The sequence below is a fragment of the Anoplolepis gracilipes genome, chromosome 6, assembly GCF_047496725.1.
Source record: "Anoplolepis gracilipes chromosome 6, ASM4749672v1, whole genome shotgun sequence".
Lineage (NCBI taxonomy): Eukaryota > Metazoa > Arthropoda > Insecta > Hymenoptera > Formicidae > Anoplolepis > Anoplolepis gracilipes.
The window spans coordinates 11,829,633-11,853,796 of NC_132975.1; the positions used below are offsets into that span (position 1 = coordinate 11,829,633).

General features: G+C 35.4%; 1 protein-coding gene across 6 annotated transcripts in view; it reads right to left on the minus strand.

The window, feature by feature from the left end:
• The window catches only part of Nachralpha6 (nicotinic acetylcholine receptor alpha6), a 221,660-nt gene that overhangs the window by 156,804 nt on the left and 40,692 nt on the right, over positions 1 to 24,164 (minus strand). For all 6 annotated transcript variants that reach the window (XM_072894487.1, XM_072894486.1, XM_072894485.1 and 3 more), the window contains exon 3: positions 721 to 860. In XM_072894487.1, the coding sequence (XP_072750588.1) occupies positions 721 to 860 (140 nt within the window). The remainder of the gene's footprint in view (positions 1 to 720; positions 861 to 24,164) is intronic.

A 24,164-nucleotide genomic window follows, 5' to 3' on the forward strand; every position in this document is an offset into this window, starting at 1 on the left:
GTATTTTAATGTTTGCGCTGTATGTATATTGCATATATACGGAAAATACGCTGTACATAATGACGGTAGAAGTAAATAGTCGCAGTAAGAGGGAGCGAAGATGGAGAACATAATGCAATCTTGCTTCATTCGTCCCCCGTTAACCGCGCACTCATTTAGATAAGCCCGATATTTTGGTGTGCAAAAACTTGCGCGGCTAATCTTGGCGCTTCTTATCTCGAGGGTTCACGCAAAGGCAGCAGAATAGCCATCTTATAATGGATATTCACCTTTAAGATTTAGAATATATCCGCAATCGTGCTAATCTTAACTATACTTCAGATAATCGACTTTGTTAGTGGTTGCTATCCACTGTTACGCATGTAATTAGTTACTATCTTTATGTCCTGACTATATAATCATTTAATATTTCAGTTGTTAAAAGAATAATCGGATTAAAGAAGCGTTTAGAAGTCATATATTACACTGTACGCTCATTTATTTATAGTACAGTATCTAAAAAAATTAATTTGTAGTATATTAATTACATCTCATGTTATTTCTATATTGCTATTATTCTAATAAAAGTATTAACTATAATGAATTACACGTAGCCAGATATAAGTTTCTTTCATGAATTTGTTAATATATTATAAATAAATATATGTTTTATGGTGCGCATAAGGTATAAGGAGTTCAAAATATGCGATATAAAGAAAAAGGAAGAGTTCAATGACTCACCACGTCGATGATTTGCTGCAGAGTGATGCCAAACTTCACCTCCAGCGGTTCGCTCTCATTCGCGACCGGCCGCTCCAAGGTGTTGTAATTTGCCAGCAGGTGATTTAATAAGCGTTTCTCGTGACGCCCGCAAAGGCTCTCTGCAACAAAGAAAGAAAAAATCAAATGTCAGCCAGAGCTCTCTCTGCGTTATTCCGCAGGACGTCAGCTACAAATAATAGCGACCCTTGTCAAAGCGTATTTACGAAGAGATACAGGGGAAAAGATTCTCGCTGTGCATCAACAACAGGATTTTTTTCTCGAGAAAAAAAATATAACGGGAGGCGATTTAATTATTCCTAGTACAACAGACAGAATAAACAATGCCGAAAACATTTTTTTGCTCTTTGTGTCCGTTCAAGTAGTCGGCAGTTTGCGTCGAAAAACAATTATTCAGTCTCTTGATATAGATAAAAACTATTATACATATGTGCACTTTCTTGTTCGTTTTAATAAACAGATGGGTAATGTAATGCCGATCTCAGATTACTGATATAGTTGTCCATTGGATTAAAATTAATTCATTACGATGATAAATATTCTATGATTAATCCATTTTCTAATAAATAATATTTCTAATACTATTATAATTAATCAACTCATCTTACATCAATTTACATCAAGTGACTTTTAATATTTCGCCACAAAAAAGATTCTGTACATTTTCTCGTTAATGAATATATCAAATGTATTCCGAATAACAATCGCTAAAAATACATAATTATTCTCTTGCATTTAAAATATTTATATATATATTGTATAATACGTTGCATATTATGCATGCATGTAATTATGTGGAATATGAAACACAATAAGCCATTGTCAAATACTGCGCGGTATAAACGCGAGATAGCCGCGCATATAGAGGTACGTACAATATGCACCACGATGCACCCTATTCTTATATTGATATTTGAAAACCCTATATACGGATACATAGATTTCCCCCTCTTTTATATTGGAATATGAAACACAACCGGTTGTAGTTAAACACTGCGCGGCATAAACACGAGATAGTCGCTCATATAGATACAATATTCCAACGATACATCTACATTGCTTTAAGGGATAATCTCTCCTTCACTGAAAAGCACGATAATTTACTTGTGATCTTGTCTTTGTGCTCATTCACCGATGACTGATTCGTATGTTGTAATAATATCTGAATATCCTATATATCTATGTGTATTGTATTTCTTGCCGTACAAAGATCGAAGTAAATAAAGAAAATGTTTAAATTATCGTATACGGATTTCTCCTTCTTTTCGAAAGAACTATGCTTTATTTTGAACAAAAACATTTCAACTATTTCACGTAAAAGTAAAACATAAAATATAAAGCAATATATAAAATATAAAAATAATATATGCAAAAAAGAAATATTTACCCTTTATCGAATATCTTTTATTTGTTAAAGAGATAAGTATTCGGAGTATTTAACTTGAGAACTTAATAATTATTTTCGTTCAATTACTTGCAAATTATGCTCACTAACCGCTTGCAATCAATCATTCATTTGGTAACCTTAATGCACTGGGCGCGCGGATTAATGCATTCTGACGATTATAAAGTTGGCGAACTCGCAACTTGCATAAACGATGGAGAGTTCGGTACAAACTCGGAAGCCGTCCAGAGTTGCACTTGATCTACTTCGGTTCCGATCTATCGTGGCTGAACGACAACCGAGTAAACTACTTTAATCCTTCGACAAATCCCGGCGTGAGAGTGCATTCTCTATCCGACTCGGACCAAATTGTATTCCAGCACGTGCTGCTGCGGGATCAAGTTTGGATTTCAGGGCGATGTACGTCGCCGCCGCTGCCGCCGAATACGAAATGCAACAGGATTGTGTCAGTATAGGGAGAATAATGGCCGTCGGCCGAATTCGGCGCACGTGCGCCCATTGAGAACATGGTCGAGGTATCGTGAAGTAGCGACAAATACACTCGTATGCCGTGAAATATCTACCATCGCGTGGGACACACACTAAGTCTTTCGCCCGGTCCAAATATTTCGCGATCATCCCGACTCCCTCTCTTCGTCTTCTCCCTGAGGACATTAATATTCTGTGTTCGAACGGTACCGAGATATGAGGGTCGAAACTTCCTTGCAAAATTCATCGCTTTACGATATCAATCATGTTGCGAATCCGTTGGTCGATGATTACGTACTCGGTTTGTCTAAAATTCTGGATCATTCAAGTTGACAAGATAATAATGTGTCCAAATAATATTAATGCGATGCACTGTATTACCTGGAGTTAAGTTTTATGGCATCCATAAATTATTTTTATACTGATCAAGTTGCCATTAGATGTTTAATGATTACATATTTAATGATTACATAAAATAGGTTTCCACCTTATTTTCTTTTGAAATAAATAATAACCAGAAAAAGACACAAAAGATTAAATTTTAATATATAAATCATAGAAAAATTGCGTGCTTTAACACAGAAATTTAAGTCATTAATATGTGTACTTTATGGTTAGAATATGGTAGCAACTGTTGATATTGTGTTATTACGCCCACTTTTACACCTACGAGTTAATAATTTTCAAGCAAGCGTTATATAGATGGAGTATTCCCGGATCACAAAAATTATTGAAATTGATGAAATTAATGTTATCAGATTAGTCAAATAACGCACATATCAATCCAATGTTCCTAGTTTATACATTACAAGCATATCGCGCGGGCGTTGATTAATCACAAATTTTGCAACGTAGGACGCATGACGCACATTTAACTACATACACCGTGTAAACAAGTCGAATTATTAGGACAATTAATTATGCGGCTTAAAAAGTAATTTACCGTCGCATTCCCCAATGGTACAGTCTGATGAACGATTTATCGGATACCCACTAGGACATCCGATAAACAGAAAAATAAATCAAAACTCCGTTTAATTAGCCACTTTGACAGCAACGAGAAGAAATTTGTGATCGCAAAATGCCATCGCGTAAAATATGATAAAATACTCAGCAATGCGTTATCGGCCAATTTTCGCTTCGAAAGACAACGCCGCCGTGCGCTCAGGGATATTAATGAATTGAAAAAATCGATAACATCGCCAAAGGATGGATAAGCGTGAATCCCTTTTAGCGATCCCTCGCACGGAAATAATACGGTTCGAGACTTGAACTTCTTGAATGAGCGACGGCGGAACGTAGCAGCAATAAGCGACTCCGTCGAATCGTGCAACGGCCATTTAGCCGAGTGCTGAAAGACGATGACAGTAATTAATGAGGCATTCGTAAAACCGAAGTGGAACTTAAGGAAAACTAACAAACGAGGCACGTGCGTCGCAACTCTCGCGTGTACCGCAACTTGTATTAATGGCTTTTCCAAGGAAGAAGAAGCTAGAACCGTAGAATGTCTTGTAACTAATAAATTACATATGTATTTACTCCAACGTGGCGAAAAGTAATCGATCGAGATGCCCTTAATTGATATTTAATAAAGAAAGCTATATTTCACAGTAAAAAAGTAAATTAAATCGAAAATTGTGTTGAAGAATTATTAATCTGATGGAATTGAAAATAATATAATATATAGCAATTTTTTTATTCGTTCTAATACACGTACCTAGAAAAAAACCACATCAGCTATCATATGAGTAAATGAGTGAGCTGTTATAATGTTATGTGCTATTTCTCACTTGCTGTTATACTTATATCTCCCAAGTTTATGAAGCACTTTATTCTTCTTCTATCTTATTCTGTCTTACGTACATCCACGTAAGGTCTATTTGCATATAATTTAATGGATCGCATATATATCCTGCGAATGTAATGTGCATGAAGCTCACATTTCAAATGATAGTCCCACAACTTTCAATATATTTTCGCGTTACTTCCAATAAAGCTCCGTTATAGCTTACAATAGTTCATTCGGTAGATATTAAACTGTTTTATCGCTCGAATTAAACTGCTACAGCGGTCAAATTGTTAACGGTGAGAAATGTGTCGAGAACGGCCAAAGAGCACGAAGTACGAACCATATAAGCAGGATTATCTCTTGTACCTGCTAATAAATTTAACATTAACCTGGGAAAATGCGCTTCGCAAATGAACAGAACAGAATCAATCTCTCGATGTACATGCCATCAATTAATTTCCGAAAACTAGCGAATCGGATTAACGAAAACATTTTCGATGAGAAGTTACAAATTATATATATAGAACAAAATAATTGTTATTTGATGCGTGATATTTTCGAGTTTCTCTCTATGTGCCTTTCGCATAAATTATTAGAGCTTATCTTCACCTTTTTCTTTTTCTATCCAAAATGGAGAAACAAATTTACATATGTAATTATATTCTAATCTAAATTATAATTCGAATTAGCGGTCTGTATGAGAGATTATATGTACAATTTATGTAACATGCATAAACAAGATTAAATAAACTTAACACAAATAAAAAAAAGAGAACAAGGATATTTGCCAAAAGCGTAGAATAAAATATTCCAATTGTTCAGCAATGATGGTATGACATATTTCTCAGACATGAAATGCAAAAAAGAAGGAAAAAAGAGAAAAAAGAAAGAAAAAGAGACAACAATGTTACTTTGTAAGAAAGTTTTTCACTATCGCTGACTTAACTATTAAAAAGTACTATCGTAGATGTCGAGTTCAACAAGGAAGTATCTGAAGGTTAAATTTGACAGTTCAAGTCGCAACAAAAGAAAACGGAATATGACTCCCGAATATACATAGGCAATAATAATCAGTTATTAAAGAAGTTACGCCCACATACTACTGCCGTTCTTGCAAACTTTCTTTATGTGCGAAATTAGTTTTTTATATTTCAAAAGGCACGAAAAATTTCGTCACAAGTGGCTAGTACAGGGCTTTGTGTCACTGCGGAAGATGCCATTACCAGGGTTACTCTTGAGTGGCCTTTTAATGGAACCTCACAAAAGATTTACAAAGAAAGGTAGTCGATTTAGATTAATGAGACCGAATTGCGTCAAAAATTAAAGGGGAAACAAGAATAGAGAAAGAAGTGTAACCTAGGTATTGTATATATAATTAAAATATAACTTATATGAACTGTAGAATCATTTAGCTATTTCGTCAAAATATGCGCCGATATGAATGAATAGTGGGATTCTTTTCATCGTTCCAACATCACTGTCGCCGTTGACGAAGTCTTGTGGAAAGTATCACCGTAGACGACAGTCTTTATAAGAACTGATCATATGCCTATCTACGCGTGTGTATAATCGACACGTGGGGCTGCGATATTTTCCTTCCTACGTCACTGCTGACGACATGCGACAATGTAAAAATACCGATTGCAATAAAGAATGAACGACTGCTATGCAATATCTAGTACACAGAAAATTGCGCGAGTGTTATTATTTAAAAAATAATCGTGAAATATGATCAAATTTTTATGTTAATTATTTAATCGAGTATCATCTTTCTTATTTAATCAGTCCAATTTATATATTAATAAATAATATTAATAATTTATATAAATTTGCACAAATTATTTGTACAATCATTTAAAATAATCCATAGTTATATCTTTACGGGAGAATATTTAATATTTTTGAGAAAAGTTTCAGAATAAATAAATATTCTCGTGAGAAATAACAAAACCTTAGTATATTCCATAAATTTGTAATTGCATTGTAATTATCGTTGAGATTCTTTATAATCCTTTACTTATCTTCTTGCTCAACCTCGAAGGGAGCAACTTTCAATAAACTTATACACCGGATAAATAGGATTACTTTTATAGAACACGCGCGCGCGGCGTCAGGGGCGGTTTTTACAGCCCCGACGTCATCCTCATCGTCTCGACCGTTTAAGTCTTACAGGCACCGGCAGAATCCACGCTATGAATGGCAGCCCTCTTGAATACCGGCGTAAATTCGCCCACCCGAGTATTCACGCGTGGGTATCATCGCACACACACTGCAAGCCCTTATGCATATATATAATGTATACCTAGTCACGGAAACCCACATCACTATAACTGTGGATCACGTGTGGACGACAGCTCGATTAACTCTCGCAATCCTAAAGCTTCCAAAAGCTTTTCGACATGTTCCTCATACTAAACGGGATAGTTCAGGTCTCATAAAGATCTTTCTGCTAGTGGCAGTTGATTGTGTGCACCGATAAAGAGAAGGATTCAGAACACAAGTATGATAACTCTAGAATTTATGTGTAAAAAAAAATATATATTATTTTATTTATCTAGTATATGTATATAGTTTTTTGAAAATTTTACTGCACTTATTTAATAAATTATTAGAATTTACACAATTCGATATATTCAATTCAATATATATCGATTTCAAAATAAGCGCGGTTTATTTATATATATATATATATATATAAATAAATTGAAAAATACAAATTGCAAACTAACTTTTGTGTCTTATTAAATTATATTCTGTCATTAGGAAAAATAAGATTCGAGAGACGTTATTTAGTTTTTGAAAATGCCAGAAATGTCTTACGATGTGTACACAAATAAGCAGTTGTCGTTACGCAATCGCATTACGATTGCGAACATACTGTCTTTATCGTCGCCACGAGGCAAGTCAACGTGTCGCGATACGTGCGGCAGTTTCCATAAAGACAAATATTACTGTGTCCATCTGGTGTCGTGGCACATACCATGACATGCTCGCGGAATGTGCATTTGCTCGCGTATAGCATACAGTCGCATTCTCTTGCGTGATGACTCTCTGCTCGGCAAGGTTGCCATGCACGTGCATTATCGTTTACATTGCGAGCACCTACGTTTCATCGCGCGGTTAACGACATTAACGCGTTTGTGATAACGATAACTACGGTAGATGCAACGCAATGATTGCAGTTAAGAATGCTAGTTACACAATATCTTTCGCATCTCGCAACACACATTTTTTTACTGTATAAAAAATTACAAAAATATTAAACCCATCATGAATTAATTTGTAAGAGCGAGAAATTGAAATATGTTAAAAAATACATTCTCTTGAAAATCTCTCAAAGATATATCTCGGATTCTTTCTTATTGCTCCAAGATCATTTACTTAGCGTTCCTTGGTCGCACCTTTTCGTAGAAGAGAAAAGATAGAAAGAGAATAAATAAGCGTTCCAATAAATAAGCGTCATTCAGTAAATACCATGACATTCTTTACGAAAAACACGTACAAAAGACGAAATCACGAGGAATAATATTCTCATTCGACGGAGAACTTCTATTTCCTTCGAGTGCATTCATCTCGTAACGTAATGGCAAAGTTAAAGCAGTGCTGTTGCTCAACGGCATTTTTCATTTTCGTCGTTACACTCGGAAGAAGTCTAAACTAGCCCACGCCATACTACCGCCATAAAACTGTCTCTGCCAAGCAGAGACTCCTCCTATCGCTTCCTTTGCTTACACGATAAATTTTCCGTAAAGTCAGCCAAGTCTATCAGTCAGTGCCCACGATCGACAGCCTGCTGGTGATTTTTCTCCACTGGTCAAGACGCTCACGAGGAGCGTCGAAAATTATTATCACGCTATTGTCTTAGAGCCCGGTTTCGTATAAGAAGGAGAAAGAAAAAGAGATGTCTACGTATAAAAATTGCTGAGATTTTTGGCAAATGTCAAAATGACATCTCGCTTTATACCTATTAAATTTTGATTGATCTACACAACAAAAATCGTGAAAAATAATCAAATGTTTCACTATTTCACTATTTAAAATCATCCAAGTAATATTGATTAAAGTTGCAGAGAATACTCACATACATATGTTTTTATATATGTGTATTCTATGTGTTTGTGTGTGTGTATGTGTGTGTTGGATGAAAAGAAAAAGAGAATAAAACTTGCTGAAATACTGATTTAACTAAATCTATTTTAAAATACATACGTATATAAATTTTGTTTCCTATTTTTCTCTTACTTTTCAAGAATGTAATGAGTGCTTCACTTGCGTAGGACAGGTTATTGTCGCCATCGAGTGTACGAAATTTGCATCGCCGATCGAACCTGCCTCAGTAACAAGCGTGGGTGTGCATCAATGCGTTGCTGCGAGAAAAGCTCGGCGAAGCGTCCGCGAGAGAAGCTCTGGACCGAAGATCGCACGTGTGTTTGCTCTGTGTGTGTGTGTGTGTATGTGTGTGTGTGTGTGTGTGTGTGTGTGTGTGTGTGTGTGTGTGTGTGTGTGTGTGTGTGTGTGTGTGTGTGTGTGTGTGTGTGTGTGTGTGTGTTAAGCAGAGGCGAGAGAAGGAGAGCAAAACAGAGGGCTCGGCGGTAGACGGAAGGGAGGATGCCGAAGAGCGGAGGCGTGCCGAGGCTCTCTCGAAGCTCCATTGATCCACGAAGAATATATACACCGCCTACGACGTAACTTTGATCACGCTGTAAACAGGATACCCCGTCGTGCAGCGACGACGTTGCTTTCGTCTTGAGAAAAGACTTCTCTCGCGGAGACCAACGCGCCTCTACATGTTTCTACGGGGGTTGCGAGAGGGACGCTTGATCCCTGCCACCTGCTTGACTCAAGTTGCTGCGCTCGATAGTGACAACGCCGGTGGATTGTAACACGAGTGGTGTTGCCGTTTCCGACGTTTGGCTTGAAAGTGTAATAATGCGCTCCAGTTGAACACAAAGCTATCCACGCAACTCGCGATTTCATTTAAAGAAAGATCAATAGACTTGCAATAACTTTCTGCACATTTATAAAGTTATACATTTAATTAGTAATTTTTTTTAATATTATAAGGTTATTCTAATTTTATATCATTTTCTGTTAGTACTTTCATCGATATATATATATAAAACTGATATCGAAAACCATTAATTTGTGTGACGTAATATGGTAGGACTAAATTTATATCTCACATGAGAAAGAGAGATGAGAGGTGACCATGCGTTACACGAACAAAGCTATAATCCAATTTTTAAAAACGATATTTATATCTTGTAGTTTTTTGTGAAATAAATTAATGTAAAATAAAATTCATGTTTGCTACATTTTTGTATTGTAATATATATTTTGCTATTTACCAGATAATGACAGGCAGATACATTACATGTGCGCGAATATTCTTTTGACATATTTACCTCTCTACAACGAAGTGTACTTAATTCACGTAAAAGATCGCGACCCCTTCGTGAAGCATGTTGAAAGGCGATGCAGCTCTTATCTGGTAAAAAAAGTTTGAAGCTTCATTGACCCGGAAAGGGTTTACGGCGACTACCAGGTAACTTTGATCACATCGCGCACCGCAACCAAAGTACTCTATCGATCCTCGTTTCCTCCTATACCGATCTCGCCGAATAATAAATTTAAAGAAGTTCTTAGTCGACGATTTCACTTTAAATACCTGATAGAAATAGGCGTTTTTTATCAATTTCTAATCTCCTTGTGTTTCCATAAAACTTCGCTCTTAATAGATCATTGCGCGATTCATTTACGATATTACTCGAAATTTTGCCATTTCTCAGAATTATGTGCGCTATCTAGGATAGAATCGACTGAATCCCTGCTTCGTGGAATAATAACGTATAGTATAAATCAATAACCAATTGAATACAAAGGTATTTCAATTGGATTACCCGTGTGCTATCCTACACAATTATATACATATATATGCAATATACAATTATATATATATATATATATATATATATATATATATATATATATATTCCCATCGTGTATCGAGAATCCCATGTTATCGATAATAACATACGGATAGATGTAATAACACGAAATACCAAAATGTAAAAGTTTTAATGGTTAGTAACTTCAAAAATATTTATAGATATAGATTGTACTTTATGCCGAATGTCATATACTATCCATTAAATTGCGTAGTTTTAAAATTTAATTTAAACAGAAACGTGTGCGCTATTATAAGTTTTCACTGTAAATTTTATATCTGTTGAAAATGGAAAAGCCATGTTGCGTGTTTCGCAATCATCAACCATCCTACCGTGCATCGCATCAATCCGATAAGTAAACGATAAAGTCTATAAAGGCTTGTGCATTTTTGAACGTAAACTGAAAGAGCTCTCTCTCTCTCTCTCTCTTTCTCTTCGACAGTGCAACGTTCGAGATCGAGGAAGTTATAGTTTAAAATATGCAAAAATCTCAGTGTACAAGAATGCAACTGTGCGGGCGCGGACATAGTTTCGTACAAATATAGCAACGAAACTCGGTAACGATGTAAACGATGAAAACTTAAGCGTTTCCAAATTTGTGGAAACTAACGTGACCGAGACTGGCATTTCTGCCTCGGTTGCACGTTTACTGATACTACATACGGTAACATATATGGTGATTGTACGCAATAGTTGTGTAGTCTAACGGGGGAGAAACTACTCCGCCGGAAGGTCGCACGGAAGCCCAAGTTCAAGTTTCGGTACGGTCTAATCAAAAGCCTTAATTGGCTTTCGGCCAACAGAGGCGCGACACCGGTGCTCCATTTCACGCGGGTACGAGCCTTCCATAGTTTATGCGAATTCCCATCGGATTTGGTGCCCGAGATGCATAGAGAGCTCCTAATGTAGTTATCTAGAGGGTAACGCAAAGAGGGTAATACAAAGATTCATAATTTTATCATACATTTTTATCAAATTAATTTTACAACATTGATATTAAATATGAAATATGTAAGTAAGCAATAACATCTAGTTATTCAAAAAATTTTTTTGAAAAATTGTAATAAAATATTAAAATGTAAAAATGTAGAATGATATGGAACGTATTGTAAAAATTTCTAACAACCGCGCATGTCGTGCATAAGTTGAAAAATGTATGGAATTCATTACTATCTGAATAGACCGTCGATGCCTATTGTTCGAGTTTTCCACGGGATGCAAAATCAAAAGTGGCGTAAATCTATGCACGAAGAACTTAAATTAGATTTTCCCGTTAGGAAAACCTTTCTACGTCGCGGCAAGACTCCTGAGGAAAGAACAGAAACCTAGAGGAAATGATGAAAACCATACCACCGATTGTTCTTTCGAATAATCAAATATAACCGGAATATCGGAGATCCACTGGGATCGCTAAACGAGATCTCCGATGTAGCATTTCAAGAGCACTCTTTACTTTTCAATACCTTTCTCTTATTATTATTCTTATATATAATATTCTTGTTCATTACTTTTTTTACGATATGATTATACATAGTGCGTTTTACACGTACGGACAAAACGTACTTAATTTTTAAACAAAACTCTTCAACAAATTTGGAATAAATTTTTAGAGAGATCTAAACTAAATAGTAATTCCGAACTAAACATAAATTTATATCATTAAAATTAAATTTTGAGAATTAAAATGTTGTATGATATAAACATATCTCTTCCTGTAAGATGATTTTATAATGTAAAAAGTTCTTTTTATATATTTTTTAAATTTAATATTTATTATAGGAATCTCTAATTTAATATTTTAAATATTTTAAGATCCTAATTTAGTTAGATACATACAATTGTGAAAGTTGATATAAAATTAAGTTTAGGAAAGAAGCCCTTGATCGCCGAAAACATAAAATGTCTTTCAGTCTAACAATAAGATAAGTCTTTTTCAACTATGTTGCTTTAGCGAGCATAAAAAGTACTTCGCGGATTTTCCGCTGTGTGATATTTTTAGTATTATATCCGCTTTATAAAGCAATGCGAGGAAGCCAGCGGAGCGAATTGTCGTCGCGGCGTGCACCGAACTGTGAATGCACAGAAACTAAAGTAAAATAACACCACAAACTCGGGCAAAGTGCGCGATGTCAGAAATCAGCTATGCAGTTATTCTCATGCGGAAAGTGCACATGTTATATGTAATGATTCTGTCCGTCGACGTCAGTGTCTCTTCAAAAAAACAGCTCTAAATTTTTTCAACAATCCTTCCAATACGAGACACTTGATTGACAAACGAGTCAGGAGAAAAACACGTGTCATATTTTGCGCGATTATTTTTTTCTAAAAAAAGAAAAAAAGGAGGCTATCTTAAAATAAATTTTAATATTATATCGATAAAAGAGAGAACGGCGGAAGGTGAGCGGCACGTCATTGTAAAGTTACACAGGTTCAAACAATTCGCCTACGTGATACAGGCATAACGTATGGTTATTTTTTTTTTTTTGATTTCGTCCCTCTTTTCGCCGAGTTAGCAACCGAGAGTGTAAAATATGTATGTTATATTTTCAAACGGAATAATGCGTATTGACCGATGCGTCAGTGATGCGTTCTGTAAATGATAGCGACGCCGTCTATCAATTTAGCTCCCTTGCCATGTACTTAAAAGCACAGCGACACGAGTTGAGCCCCGCCTAGGACTCGTAGGCCTTAATTAGTTTCGTTGCAAATAAAAGGTCATCCCTCAAAAGAGACGCTGTGAAAAGCCAAGAGGAGAACGGGAGGAGGAAAAACATACCGCGAATATACACTCAACATTTCAGACTCGTTCGGATAATTCGATCGAAAGACAATTTAATTGCAGTTCTCGCGTATTACATACGTTTCGTTAATAAAATCGTTAAGCATACATACCACGCTTTTATATCAATTCCGTAAAATCATTTACACATAAAATTGTTGGTCGAATTAACCCAGCAAGATAAAGCTATTGTCAAATTACAATGTCCCAGTTTTTTTGTTGTTTGCAACGCGTTTTGAATTCAAACGGGACAAATTTGTAAATCCGCATCATCGTCGCGTGGTTATTCGAGCTAATGAGTTTTATTTCGAAAAGTTTTATTAACCATACGCATAACCTACTTATTATGTGACGAGTGTATATATTTGTGTGTGTGTGTGTATGTGTATATATATATATATATATATATGTGTGCATACTTATATTTCCGAGCCCACGCGAGCTATATTTGCATATTACGATTCCTCTCCTTATTACTATTCCACTTTTGGAACCCGTCGAATGTCTCTAATGAAAGAACTTCGCGAGAACGATGCCGGTAGTTTCTGGAATTTCATTAACGCGGGCTGCGCCGAATTTTCCCGTTGACCTCGTGCAAACGCGAGCTGGCTCACGCTGTCAGATTTTCGACGGTATTTCAACCGACATCGTTGAGCTTTCGTGTTTCCCGCGCGCGCGCGCACACGTTTGCTTTCTATTTTTCTATTTCCACGTGTCTTGCAGTTAGCGAAAGTCGGCGCTGTGTTGTAAAAGGACCGTCGGGAGTTAATTAGTTGGTCGTACGTTAATAAACTTACGAAACAAGTGGCGACCGAGCGAGCGTGATGACTTCTCTTTAGCCCACCGTTCTCCTGTTCTCGCATTATCGCTAATAAGAGCGCGAAAAGCTCTTCATTTCTTGGTATTTCCCCGGAGTAAAAGACAATTCAAGGGACTCGGAGTGTGAGAACCCGAGAATACGCGTAATTACCAAATTCACATTGAAAGGGACATAATACAATAATACAATAAAATCTTATATAAAACCTAATTATAATAAAAATATGCAATCTTGTGTTGCAAATAAAATCAAAAGAAAATATGTGTGTGTGTGTGTGTGTGTGTGTGTGTGTTTGTTGCAAACTCTGAAAAATCAATCTTTTCACGAAAAGATTTAGCTTCTTTATAAAGCATCGAATTTTTATAGACTGGATTTCTATAAAAAGTTTAAACTTTTCATTAAAAAAACTGAATTTACAAAGTGTGTGATATACATATATAAAAACATAATATTGTATGTAAAACGTGATCTGTAGCAAATTAAATTGTGAGAGGCAATAACTGAGAAATAAATATGTACAATTAACAGATTTCAGATTTTTTTTATACGCCTTTTATGCAAACTTTTCGATTGTATGTGTTTCAATGGTTTTTAACTTTTTTATCAGCATTTATATATGCAATTACGAGAAAGAGCTCATGAATAAGAATTCAAAGGAAGTTTATTGAATTGTTGGTTGGAGATTTTATCGGCCAATTTCAGGATTTTACCGTTCATATTCAGTTGTTTGAATATTGTTATAATTTACAAGTTTTTAATTAACTAAATTAATATTTATAAAGTATGTAAATATTTATGTTTTGCGAATTAATGAGAAGATCTAACAAACGGGATATCGCTATGGTAGAATAGCACAAGAAATCAGCGCTTTGTTACGTGAACTTGTTACACAGGAATTTCAATTAAGCGAAAATCTTGTTAATGTAATATAATTTAATATATAAAGTAATATGACTTAATTATAATAAATTATATATATATATATATATATATATATATATATATATATATATAAAAATATCTATATCGTAAAAAATTAACAGTTACTCATTAGAAGATGCATGAGGCAAGAAACAAATCGGGTAAACATTTATAAAAAAATGATGGTCAAATATTATGAATAATTGTAGATTTATTGAAAGATTTCTTCGTATTACGGTTTTTCACAAAAGTACTTAAGGAAACATTTTGTCGTTCCTCCAGTCGGTCGGCATTTACTTTGCGCGAAACAAGACACGATAATTCTCTTTAGAAGCTGCGCTACTCTTCCGTTTACGGCTGTTTCTCGTCTCACATAAGAAATAAGCCATTAGTGAGATACGGCGGGACGATGGAAAGACATCAGTCGAGAAGCAGAAAAGGCAACGCGTATAAATAGAACGACCGTGGGCATCGAGTATACGGATAATGTTTTCACGACGAGAGGGAAATTTCTGCGACGAGTTATTACCTGCAGTGTAGTGAGAATAAAGGCTCACACGGTACGAGGCATTCTTCTGCAGCCTTTTTTATTGGATCTCCGTCCTTGCGGGAATCTTTGTGGAGGAAATTATTTTTTGCCTGGCGCGCGCGATGGACGCCTTGTTTTAAAACTGCAAGGGTGAGGCGAACTCTGTGTGCGCGTCTTTTCCCTTATTCAATAAGCCCGCAATCGTTGCACATTCTATAAGATTCACCGTCATTTTTATATAAAATCGAATTACTTGTTAAAATTATGCTTATAAAATCACCCATTTGGAAACTTATTCGCGAAATTAAACACAAATTTTTATTAAGGTCATATGTAAATTTTCGCAATCGTTTAAATTTTTTTATTAATTTATCTCCATATTAAATAAACTTAAAAGATGATAAGTCTTATTAATAATTTTTAATTTTTTAAATCACCTTGAGCACGTGTGTGGAGCACTTGATTTAAATACTTCAGTCATTTCATCATTATATATTCAATTATATATCTCAATTATTGGTTATTAACAAGTTATTGAATGTTGAAAATTGAACTAAATAGCAAAACAAATCGTTCGTTGTATTATGCAGTATGCGACGAAATCGTTATGCAGCGTGCAGGGCTCGCGATTACGTAGCACGTGAGTGTTCACCACCAGACGTGCTCCTTCGGGAATCAAACGAGCGATAATGGTTGAATTGATATCCGGCGCGTGGAAATGGAGCCGGGTGGCCCGCAGCCATCACGTCATATCGGTATACAAGGGTTTATGGTCCTCACGTGTGCTGGCACGTTGCCCGTAAATTGCGTCCATCGCGGCAGTGCGACGTTTCGGCGTTGGACGCGTGTGTTCCGTGCACCGTGTATCTACCGAATCGCTGTACCTTTCCGACCTGTATAGTCAGAAACATTAGTAATGTACTCTAAACCGATAAGAACATGTGTGCGTGTATGTATGTGTATTTCCACAAGTCATTGGTTTATCGGAACTTTGCCGCGCGCATTTGAATGATTTCTATTATATTTCTTTTATTTTTACCTTGGCAATGTAATGAGATTTTTAAAAATACATTTCTCATTTTACACTTGCTACCAAAAAAGTCATATTGGAACAGTTCTCTCGAAAATTCTTTCTGACTTTCACCAGAGACATTGTTGAATTCGGAACATATGTAAATAGAGAGAATAACAATCCTATTCTTAACACGTCAGCAACCTCCGAGCAAACAACGTTCTACGATCAAATTGTAAAAAAACTTTTGTGCAGATCGTTCCCTTTGGCAAAAACAATATTTAATAAAAATATAACAAAAAGTTGAACAAAAATGTGATCAAATTTTTTTAGATTTAATTATTATATATACAATATTTTTAGATTTAATTATTATATATACAATATTTTTAGATTTAATTATTATATATTTTTATAAAAAAAAAAACCACGCAATTCTTTTTATTATAAATGGACTTCGATGAGTGATGTTGTAGTTATGTAATTGATCGAGAGCGTGGAAAAATTATTTGACATCTAATCAATTGCAAATAGGATTATGAGTTCCAAACGTTTTCGCTGGAATCGTTGGTCTTCGAACAGACAAGCGGAGAAGTTTGCGTACGAAGCAAAATCGCGCAGAAGTGCAAACGACGCGGCAATTTATTCGCTCGTGACCAACTGGTTCGCGAAGTTTGCAGACGAGCTCTAGTATATACCTCGCAAATTTCTGGTCTTTGTCGAACGTTCTCCAAGTTTCGGCTCTTCCCTTCAATCGAAAGGCTTGTATATATGTAGCGATTAACAACTCGTCGTTCGAGTGTCGTCTTGCAAATTAATTTTATCAAGCTTAACATTGTATAACGTTTATAAAACACGAGTGCAAATAGAAACTAGATATTACTTATAAATATATAAATCGTAATAATATGCGTAAACAATAAATGAGGATAATATAATTTGCTAAATATATCGAACAATTTTAATTTTGATCGAGGTATCGGGAATTACTTTTGTTGAACGACGGACCATCATTCGATTAAAATTAGTTTCTTTATTTTTCTGTGCAAAAACTATTTCATCATTATATTTTTCCTCGTTTTTCCTAGTATTATTGTCGACTTTCGAAGTTGAAGTGAAATTTTACGTCGCTTAAAACGGTAGGACTAACGAAGGATCACTAGTTTCGAGAGGCACGTAACGACGGTACTTGCAAAAGTTAGCCGGAAGAAAATAACTCGGGCAGAAGTGAGTTATGCCAGATTCCGGTTGTGCGGTTTCATAACCATGCGCGGGATATTAATTCGGCCATTACTGGACGAGTGATTTTCAAAGCTAGCGGTCGGCATACGTTTGCATGCAGAACACTCGCGCGAGGGTACGAATCACAGGGTAGTTTCAACCTGCGCGCGTAATACATCACCGCGGATCTGCCATTAACCTGAATATCTTTCAAATGTACCAATGTAAAAAAATCTAATATCCGGCAAACGCTATCAATCCTGGATCGATCTTGTATGCGTGCATTACATATCGAATAGACAATCTCACGTTAATTGCAATTCAGCGCACAGTGAATGTTCTTCTAAATTCACTCCAAGCGTTACGGCCAGAATATGAGATGAGATGAATTTAATAAAAGTAAAAAGTTATTCTTATTCATAATTTCTTATCTCGGCAATCTGGAACACGTTTCGCTTATTCTCAAATCAATTTTAATTATTTCTTCACTTCTTATAACGTATTTTGCTCCGAAACTTGTGCATTGTGGAACTGAATATGCAATTAATGGAATATGTTAACTCATTATTTCGCAGCGAGTTCGAGAGCGATCAAGACGTAGAATATCTGCATTCGCATATATCCGCACGTAGATGGATTCAGTTGGAAGACGAACTTTCATGACATAGTTAGGAGTCTAAATTTGTACTCGCGTGATGAGTTTTGCCATTAACCCAAATATATTTCGCATTTATTTCAAAATTCGTAATGGATCCAGGTATTACGATAATGTTCTAAGTTTTCATAACATAAGTTTTATATATATATATATATATATATACATAGAGAAATTATCGGGATTTACAATAAATTGACACTCATAAAGATTTATAATAATTATCGAGACAAAAATACTCTAATAAGAATGAAGAAGAATAGATAGTTTAACAAATGTGTTGTTATATGTTACATTTAATATAAGACATTTAATATGTTACATTAAAATTGTGATAATTGGAAGATGATGCAATGAGAATATAAATATAAAAATAATAAGAGCACATCTGACATATAAATGTGCGAGACGTATGAACTGTTTTTATTTTAATATAAATGTCACAAAAGTAATCAAATTGACACATTGAATTAATTATACGAGATAGCATTGATCTCTTATAATTTTGACTGTGATATACGTTGTTTGAATACAATAAAATTATGTCCTTCAAAAAAATATTTTCTCTCAATTCTACAAATCTTACATAATAATTTATTAATATTGAAAAGTACATTTCCATCTCAGTTTAATGTTATCTGCACATGTATGTGAAATTAAAAGTGGCACATAAGAATAACAATGTTTAAAAATTATTGCTATTTTTCCTTCTTTTCCAAAGTATATTAAACGATTCTATTAGACAAAACGGGCTCCCCGTTTTACTTCTCGTTCAAACTACGCATTCGCGGTAGAAGGAGATGATTTCCATTTGCATAATGAAAATGCCTATTATTTCCGAACAAAAAACGCCGTTTCACCCAGATGGAATTCAACTGCGACGGAGAATGACCTCCAAGAAGTCACATCCGGAATCACTTTACGATGACGTCGATAAAATGTCCTGATGTGTAATTTCACAACGAAATCCACTTACGTGCGACAGGAACAATAGGATTAACGGGAATTTTAAGCAACTTCGCTGAGGCTGAGTTTAAAAAGAGCGTTTTTAACCGATAGGTTGGCCGATAATCACCGAGGCCCGCATCGCGTCGCAGCAGATATTAAGCTTATACGCGTTCAAATAGAGATAGGACGCAGATATTATGCCTCGCGGTTTATGGTATCGCAAACAGGCTCTGTGCCAGTACCGACTCGTGCACCGTCTCGTGCGTTAAATTTGTTAAACAACAAATGGCAGTACGTGCCAGGAAAGGTAGGTGTGCCTTTACAGATCTTGCGTCGCGGAATATATCGCGTCAAGACACACGCTCGCGCTTAAATTAACGCGTAATTTCTCTGCGTAAGCTTGCCGCGTAATAACGCGTAATTTAAGCGCGAGGGTGTATCCTGACATGATATATTCCACGGCGTAGGATATGTATTTTTCGCGAACGTTTGTCTACATAGATTCACGTTCGGAATGATCTATTGTGAATGAACGTTACTTTGTGCAACGTTACGCAACAAGCAATAAAAAAGTAGATCCATAAAAGGGTAAAAGGGTACACTCATTTAAAGACGTTGACGGAGAACATATTCACGTACGCTCTGTATGCGAACAGGGTTGGAGAAATCCGCACGTGTGGGATACTGAAACTGAAACTGAAAACAAATGGATGAAACGTGTAGTTTCAGGGCGGTAGAGGTTTCCATTGGAGCGAGGGAAAAAGCCGGTGGAACGACGCGTTAATTCCAGGTCGAAGAATATCGCTCGAGCGTGCATTTTGCGTAAGGTATGCGCGCTACTCCCGGAATTCTCTCCCTTGCAGCGAGTTTGCAGCGAGTAATTAAGCCTTATGGAAATAATTCGTCCGCGCTGAACATCGCGCGCCACTACGTTGCGCTAATTATATCATGTTATACGTTCTCACCCGGATGACTCGTTCACGCTCGATTCGCTATGCTATAGCGTAGGTAATACGCGAATGAAATTTCGTTCGCCCGGTCGTAACGTACGACGCGCGATCGTGATTCCAAGGGAAACCCGCGACGTAGGGTTCCGAAGTTACGTCGCTGCGCGGAATACCAAGCCCCGGCTATCTGGAAGCGAATCAATGCCCTTCGTCCTACATTATTCAGTTCAATCAAATACCGCTTCAGGCATTCGGGTCAATCGCAGAGCGCCGTCTACGGATACCTATATACAATGCCGCGTATGCATTACATTCCCTTAAAGGCTAGAGTTTTTGAATTTAAAAAAACGCGAAATTTTTTAAATTAATTAATCCACATTTAATCCTACGAGGTTTATACTTCATTCATTCAAGGTAAATTAGATATATGTTGCAGATATGAGTTTAACGTAGTAAAAGTACAATATAATAAATAATAACAGATATATTCTTGATTAAATATAGCAAACATGCGTGAAAAATTTAAATGATTTTGTTCCTACGATTGCATGTGTTTATTATTCTTGTATACATATTTTAGTACATTAACTTGTGTAATATGATACATACGATTTTATCGCTTATTAAATAACAGAACTAATTCTTATGTAGAAATGTTCCCTTTAAATGTCATGACAAGCGTGCTTGTCTGATTAAACAATATTAGCGTGGTGGACTCGTTGTATAATGTATATATGTATATGTATAACCTTGCAATGTAGGAGACTGTCGTACACTTGTCATATATTGATTCTGAAATTCGATACACGTCTGCCGATTGTAAATAACCACGCCGAATGGCGCGCGCGTCGAAGACGCAGAAAACATTGAGTAAATAAAATCATACATAGGAAATAAGTCATTTTTTTTTCGACCGGCAAAAAGGAGCTCTATCGGATATCGACGGTTTTACAAATGACCTACATTTCTTCTTTGTTCACTTCCACGATGCAGAGAGCGCATTGCGATATGCATAGCTATGACTAACGAGCACGAGGAGACAAATTACACCGGACTCGCGATTCGCCGAAATATCCGAATATTGGAACGTCACAGAGCTTCTGCTAATCCAGAATGGAAGCCACTTTGGTCTCTTGGGGAAGAGAGGTGTCTGAGCGACATGTGATCGGTAATCCATATGTGCTTCTATTTTCTGTGTCAAACGAACGCAGATGGAATATCCTAAAAAACCAGCGAATGTTCTTTCAATTATAAATCCTATTGTGAATTTCAAGTTAATTTCTTTTTTACAATTTTTTAACAAAAATTGTATTTGAAAATGTGTGAGTGTGTGTATTTATAAAATTCTGTATTTCATAAATAATTCTGTAACAATAAATATATCTGATAAAATTAAGTTTTATACTAAATTTTTAATAAAAAAGCAAAATTGAATTAAAACTGTTCAAGAAAAGACTATTGTTTCTTTTATTATATTTATTATTTTATTATTTATTTTCCTATATTTATTATTTTATTATATTTCATTATATTACATTTTATTATATTTATTTTATTTATTAGATTTTACGATATTTATTATAAAATATAAAACTTTCAATATTACATTATTTTATAACTGGTAATTTCTCATAGTTACATTTACGTAGATATCACTTTTCTGATTGTTATATATTTTTCCCATGTATACGTTGATAAGAGCGCGATACAGTTATAATGTATTCTGCGAGTATTCTGCATTCGTATAAGAACGTTTTGCGTACAACGATGCATTCGTCACATTATCAAGCTTCCCGACAACAAATAAGTTACAACCCCGTACGCTTTGTGCGCTGTTGATTCTCCTATGGTCGCTACTGCTATTAGACTACCGCTGCGCAGAATACACGGCCTGGTCTCGAGCATACAGAGAGTCTCGTGTGGAGGGTAAACAGGATGTGTGACTTGCGCTGTTCTATAGAACTTAACATGAAACGTGCGGCCTAACTTTCGACTGACTTTATTTGTTGTCTTTGACTTTCCCCAAATAACAGAAAGTTTAATTAATTTCCTTCGCGCAAACATCACCTCAAGACAAGAGTGTTTTTTTTTTTTTTTTTTTCACGCTTAGTCGCGTGAAAATATCTTATTAGTTATTTCAGTAACAAGCAGTTATGTAACAAGCAGTTTTGTTCACGGATTTATTTTCCCTCTCTATCTCTCTCTTTAAGCCTTGAGACAACGTAGTATAAAAAATACAAAAGATTATCGAGGATCAAATTTCCACGCGATGTTTCACCATTGATCCCGGATATCTGTGTTCACGTCAACGCACATTGCCAGTGACGATTTGCTCGTGCACATACGCTCGCACGTCGTTACGCGTACGTCAAATCCCACGAATAATAGGTAAATCGGTATGCCCGTAGATGTACCGGATGCTTTGCCTCCCCAGCCAAAGAGACATTTTTCACGTTGAATCCGGAAATAGTCTGCGCCATTGCATGGGAGTATATATATTTCGAGAAACGATCCATATTTATTAGAAAATAATACGCATTCCTGAAAACCGGAAATTAGGTCAAGATTCCATTCGAATCGCGCCGGTATGTTTCTTCGGAATAGCAATAGTAATTGTCAAAATAAATCCTACGACTTTATTAAAAGATGTAAAATTTGCGTAGTTTATCTTCAGGCAAGTATATTTCAAAAATATATTTGATATATAATTCAAAATTTTAACTTCTTATTCACCTGTAATACTGCACTTTATGTACATATTGCAGCGAATATATATATATATATATATATATATATATATATATATATATAGAGAGAGAGAGAGAGTGACATCAAAGTAAAATCATGAGGAATAAAAAGAAACATAACGAAAACAGAGGGTAACAGGTGCAAAGGATCTTCTCCGGTTTTCGAGAAAAGCGCGAACGGTATCGTTTGTCACTTTAAACGACGTGTACGATAAATCGTAAAAACGGCGAAACTCATCGAGTCGCAGAATCGATTATCTATCGTAGTATTGAGTCGAATAAGTTGCTCGGAAAAAGTATCGATAAATGCATTTAGTCTTCCTCGTGTATTTAATTCTTGTCGGTCCGTTTGCACCTGAGTCTCCATCCATTATGTTGCAGTTTATTGTGACTGAATAAATGATATGCGACAAGCGTACTTTCTATTAATCTACAAAAATGTTCTTAAGAAAAAAATATTATCTGAGCTTGCCATTAAAATTTAGATTCAGACTTTTAAGGAGAAATTAAGATTTAGAAATCTTCGCATAAAAACTTAATATTTAATTAAAACATTTTCGAATTGTCGAGCATGTTTCAATTATTTTATGCAGCTTTTTTATACAAAGATTGATAAAATATATAGTTGTTAATAAATAAATTCAAACAAAATTAACGCATTCTTTTTCTTAATTCATTCTAATATCTACATACGAGGTAGTAAAAAAGAGAAAAAAACAGATATCATAATTTTACAAAAATGCGACTACCTATTTATCAGGATTTATAGTTAATAAACTAATGGAGATTTCCCACGACTATTTTCTCTCTTTCCAGAGCTACAGTTCACATCTGGCATTTATCGCGCTACATTTCGACATACGGTGGTATGTCAAAGTATGTAAGAAACAAAAATATAAGCGACGGCTAAATCGTCGTTGATATTTACAACATAAGAAGAAAAAAGAGAATCGAGATATAAATATCAAAGGTTTTGAAATTAGAAATGTTGCAAAGTCAAAATGTATAGACATGAATTGATTCTTCTTCGTTTTACGATATTTTTTTAATCCTGACCCATTTTTAGTTACACCATTTCGATTTTACAACTAAACGAATAAGAAATTCAGCAATAATAGAGCATCATTTAATCGTATCGGACAATTGCCAAATGGTCGTAATAGTCATAACGAGAATTAAAGGATTCGTTAGTAACCGCGAAAGATCGTTTCCCTGC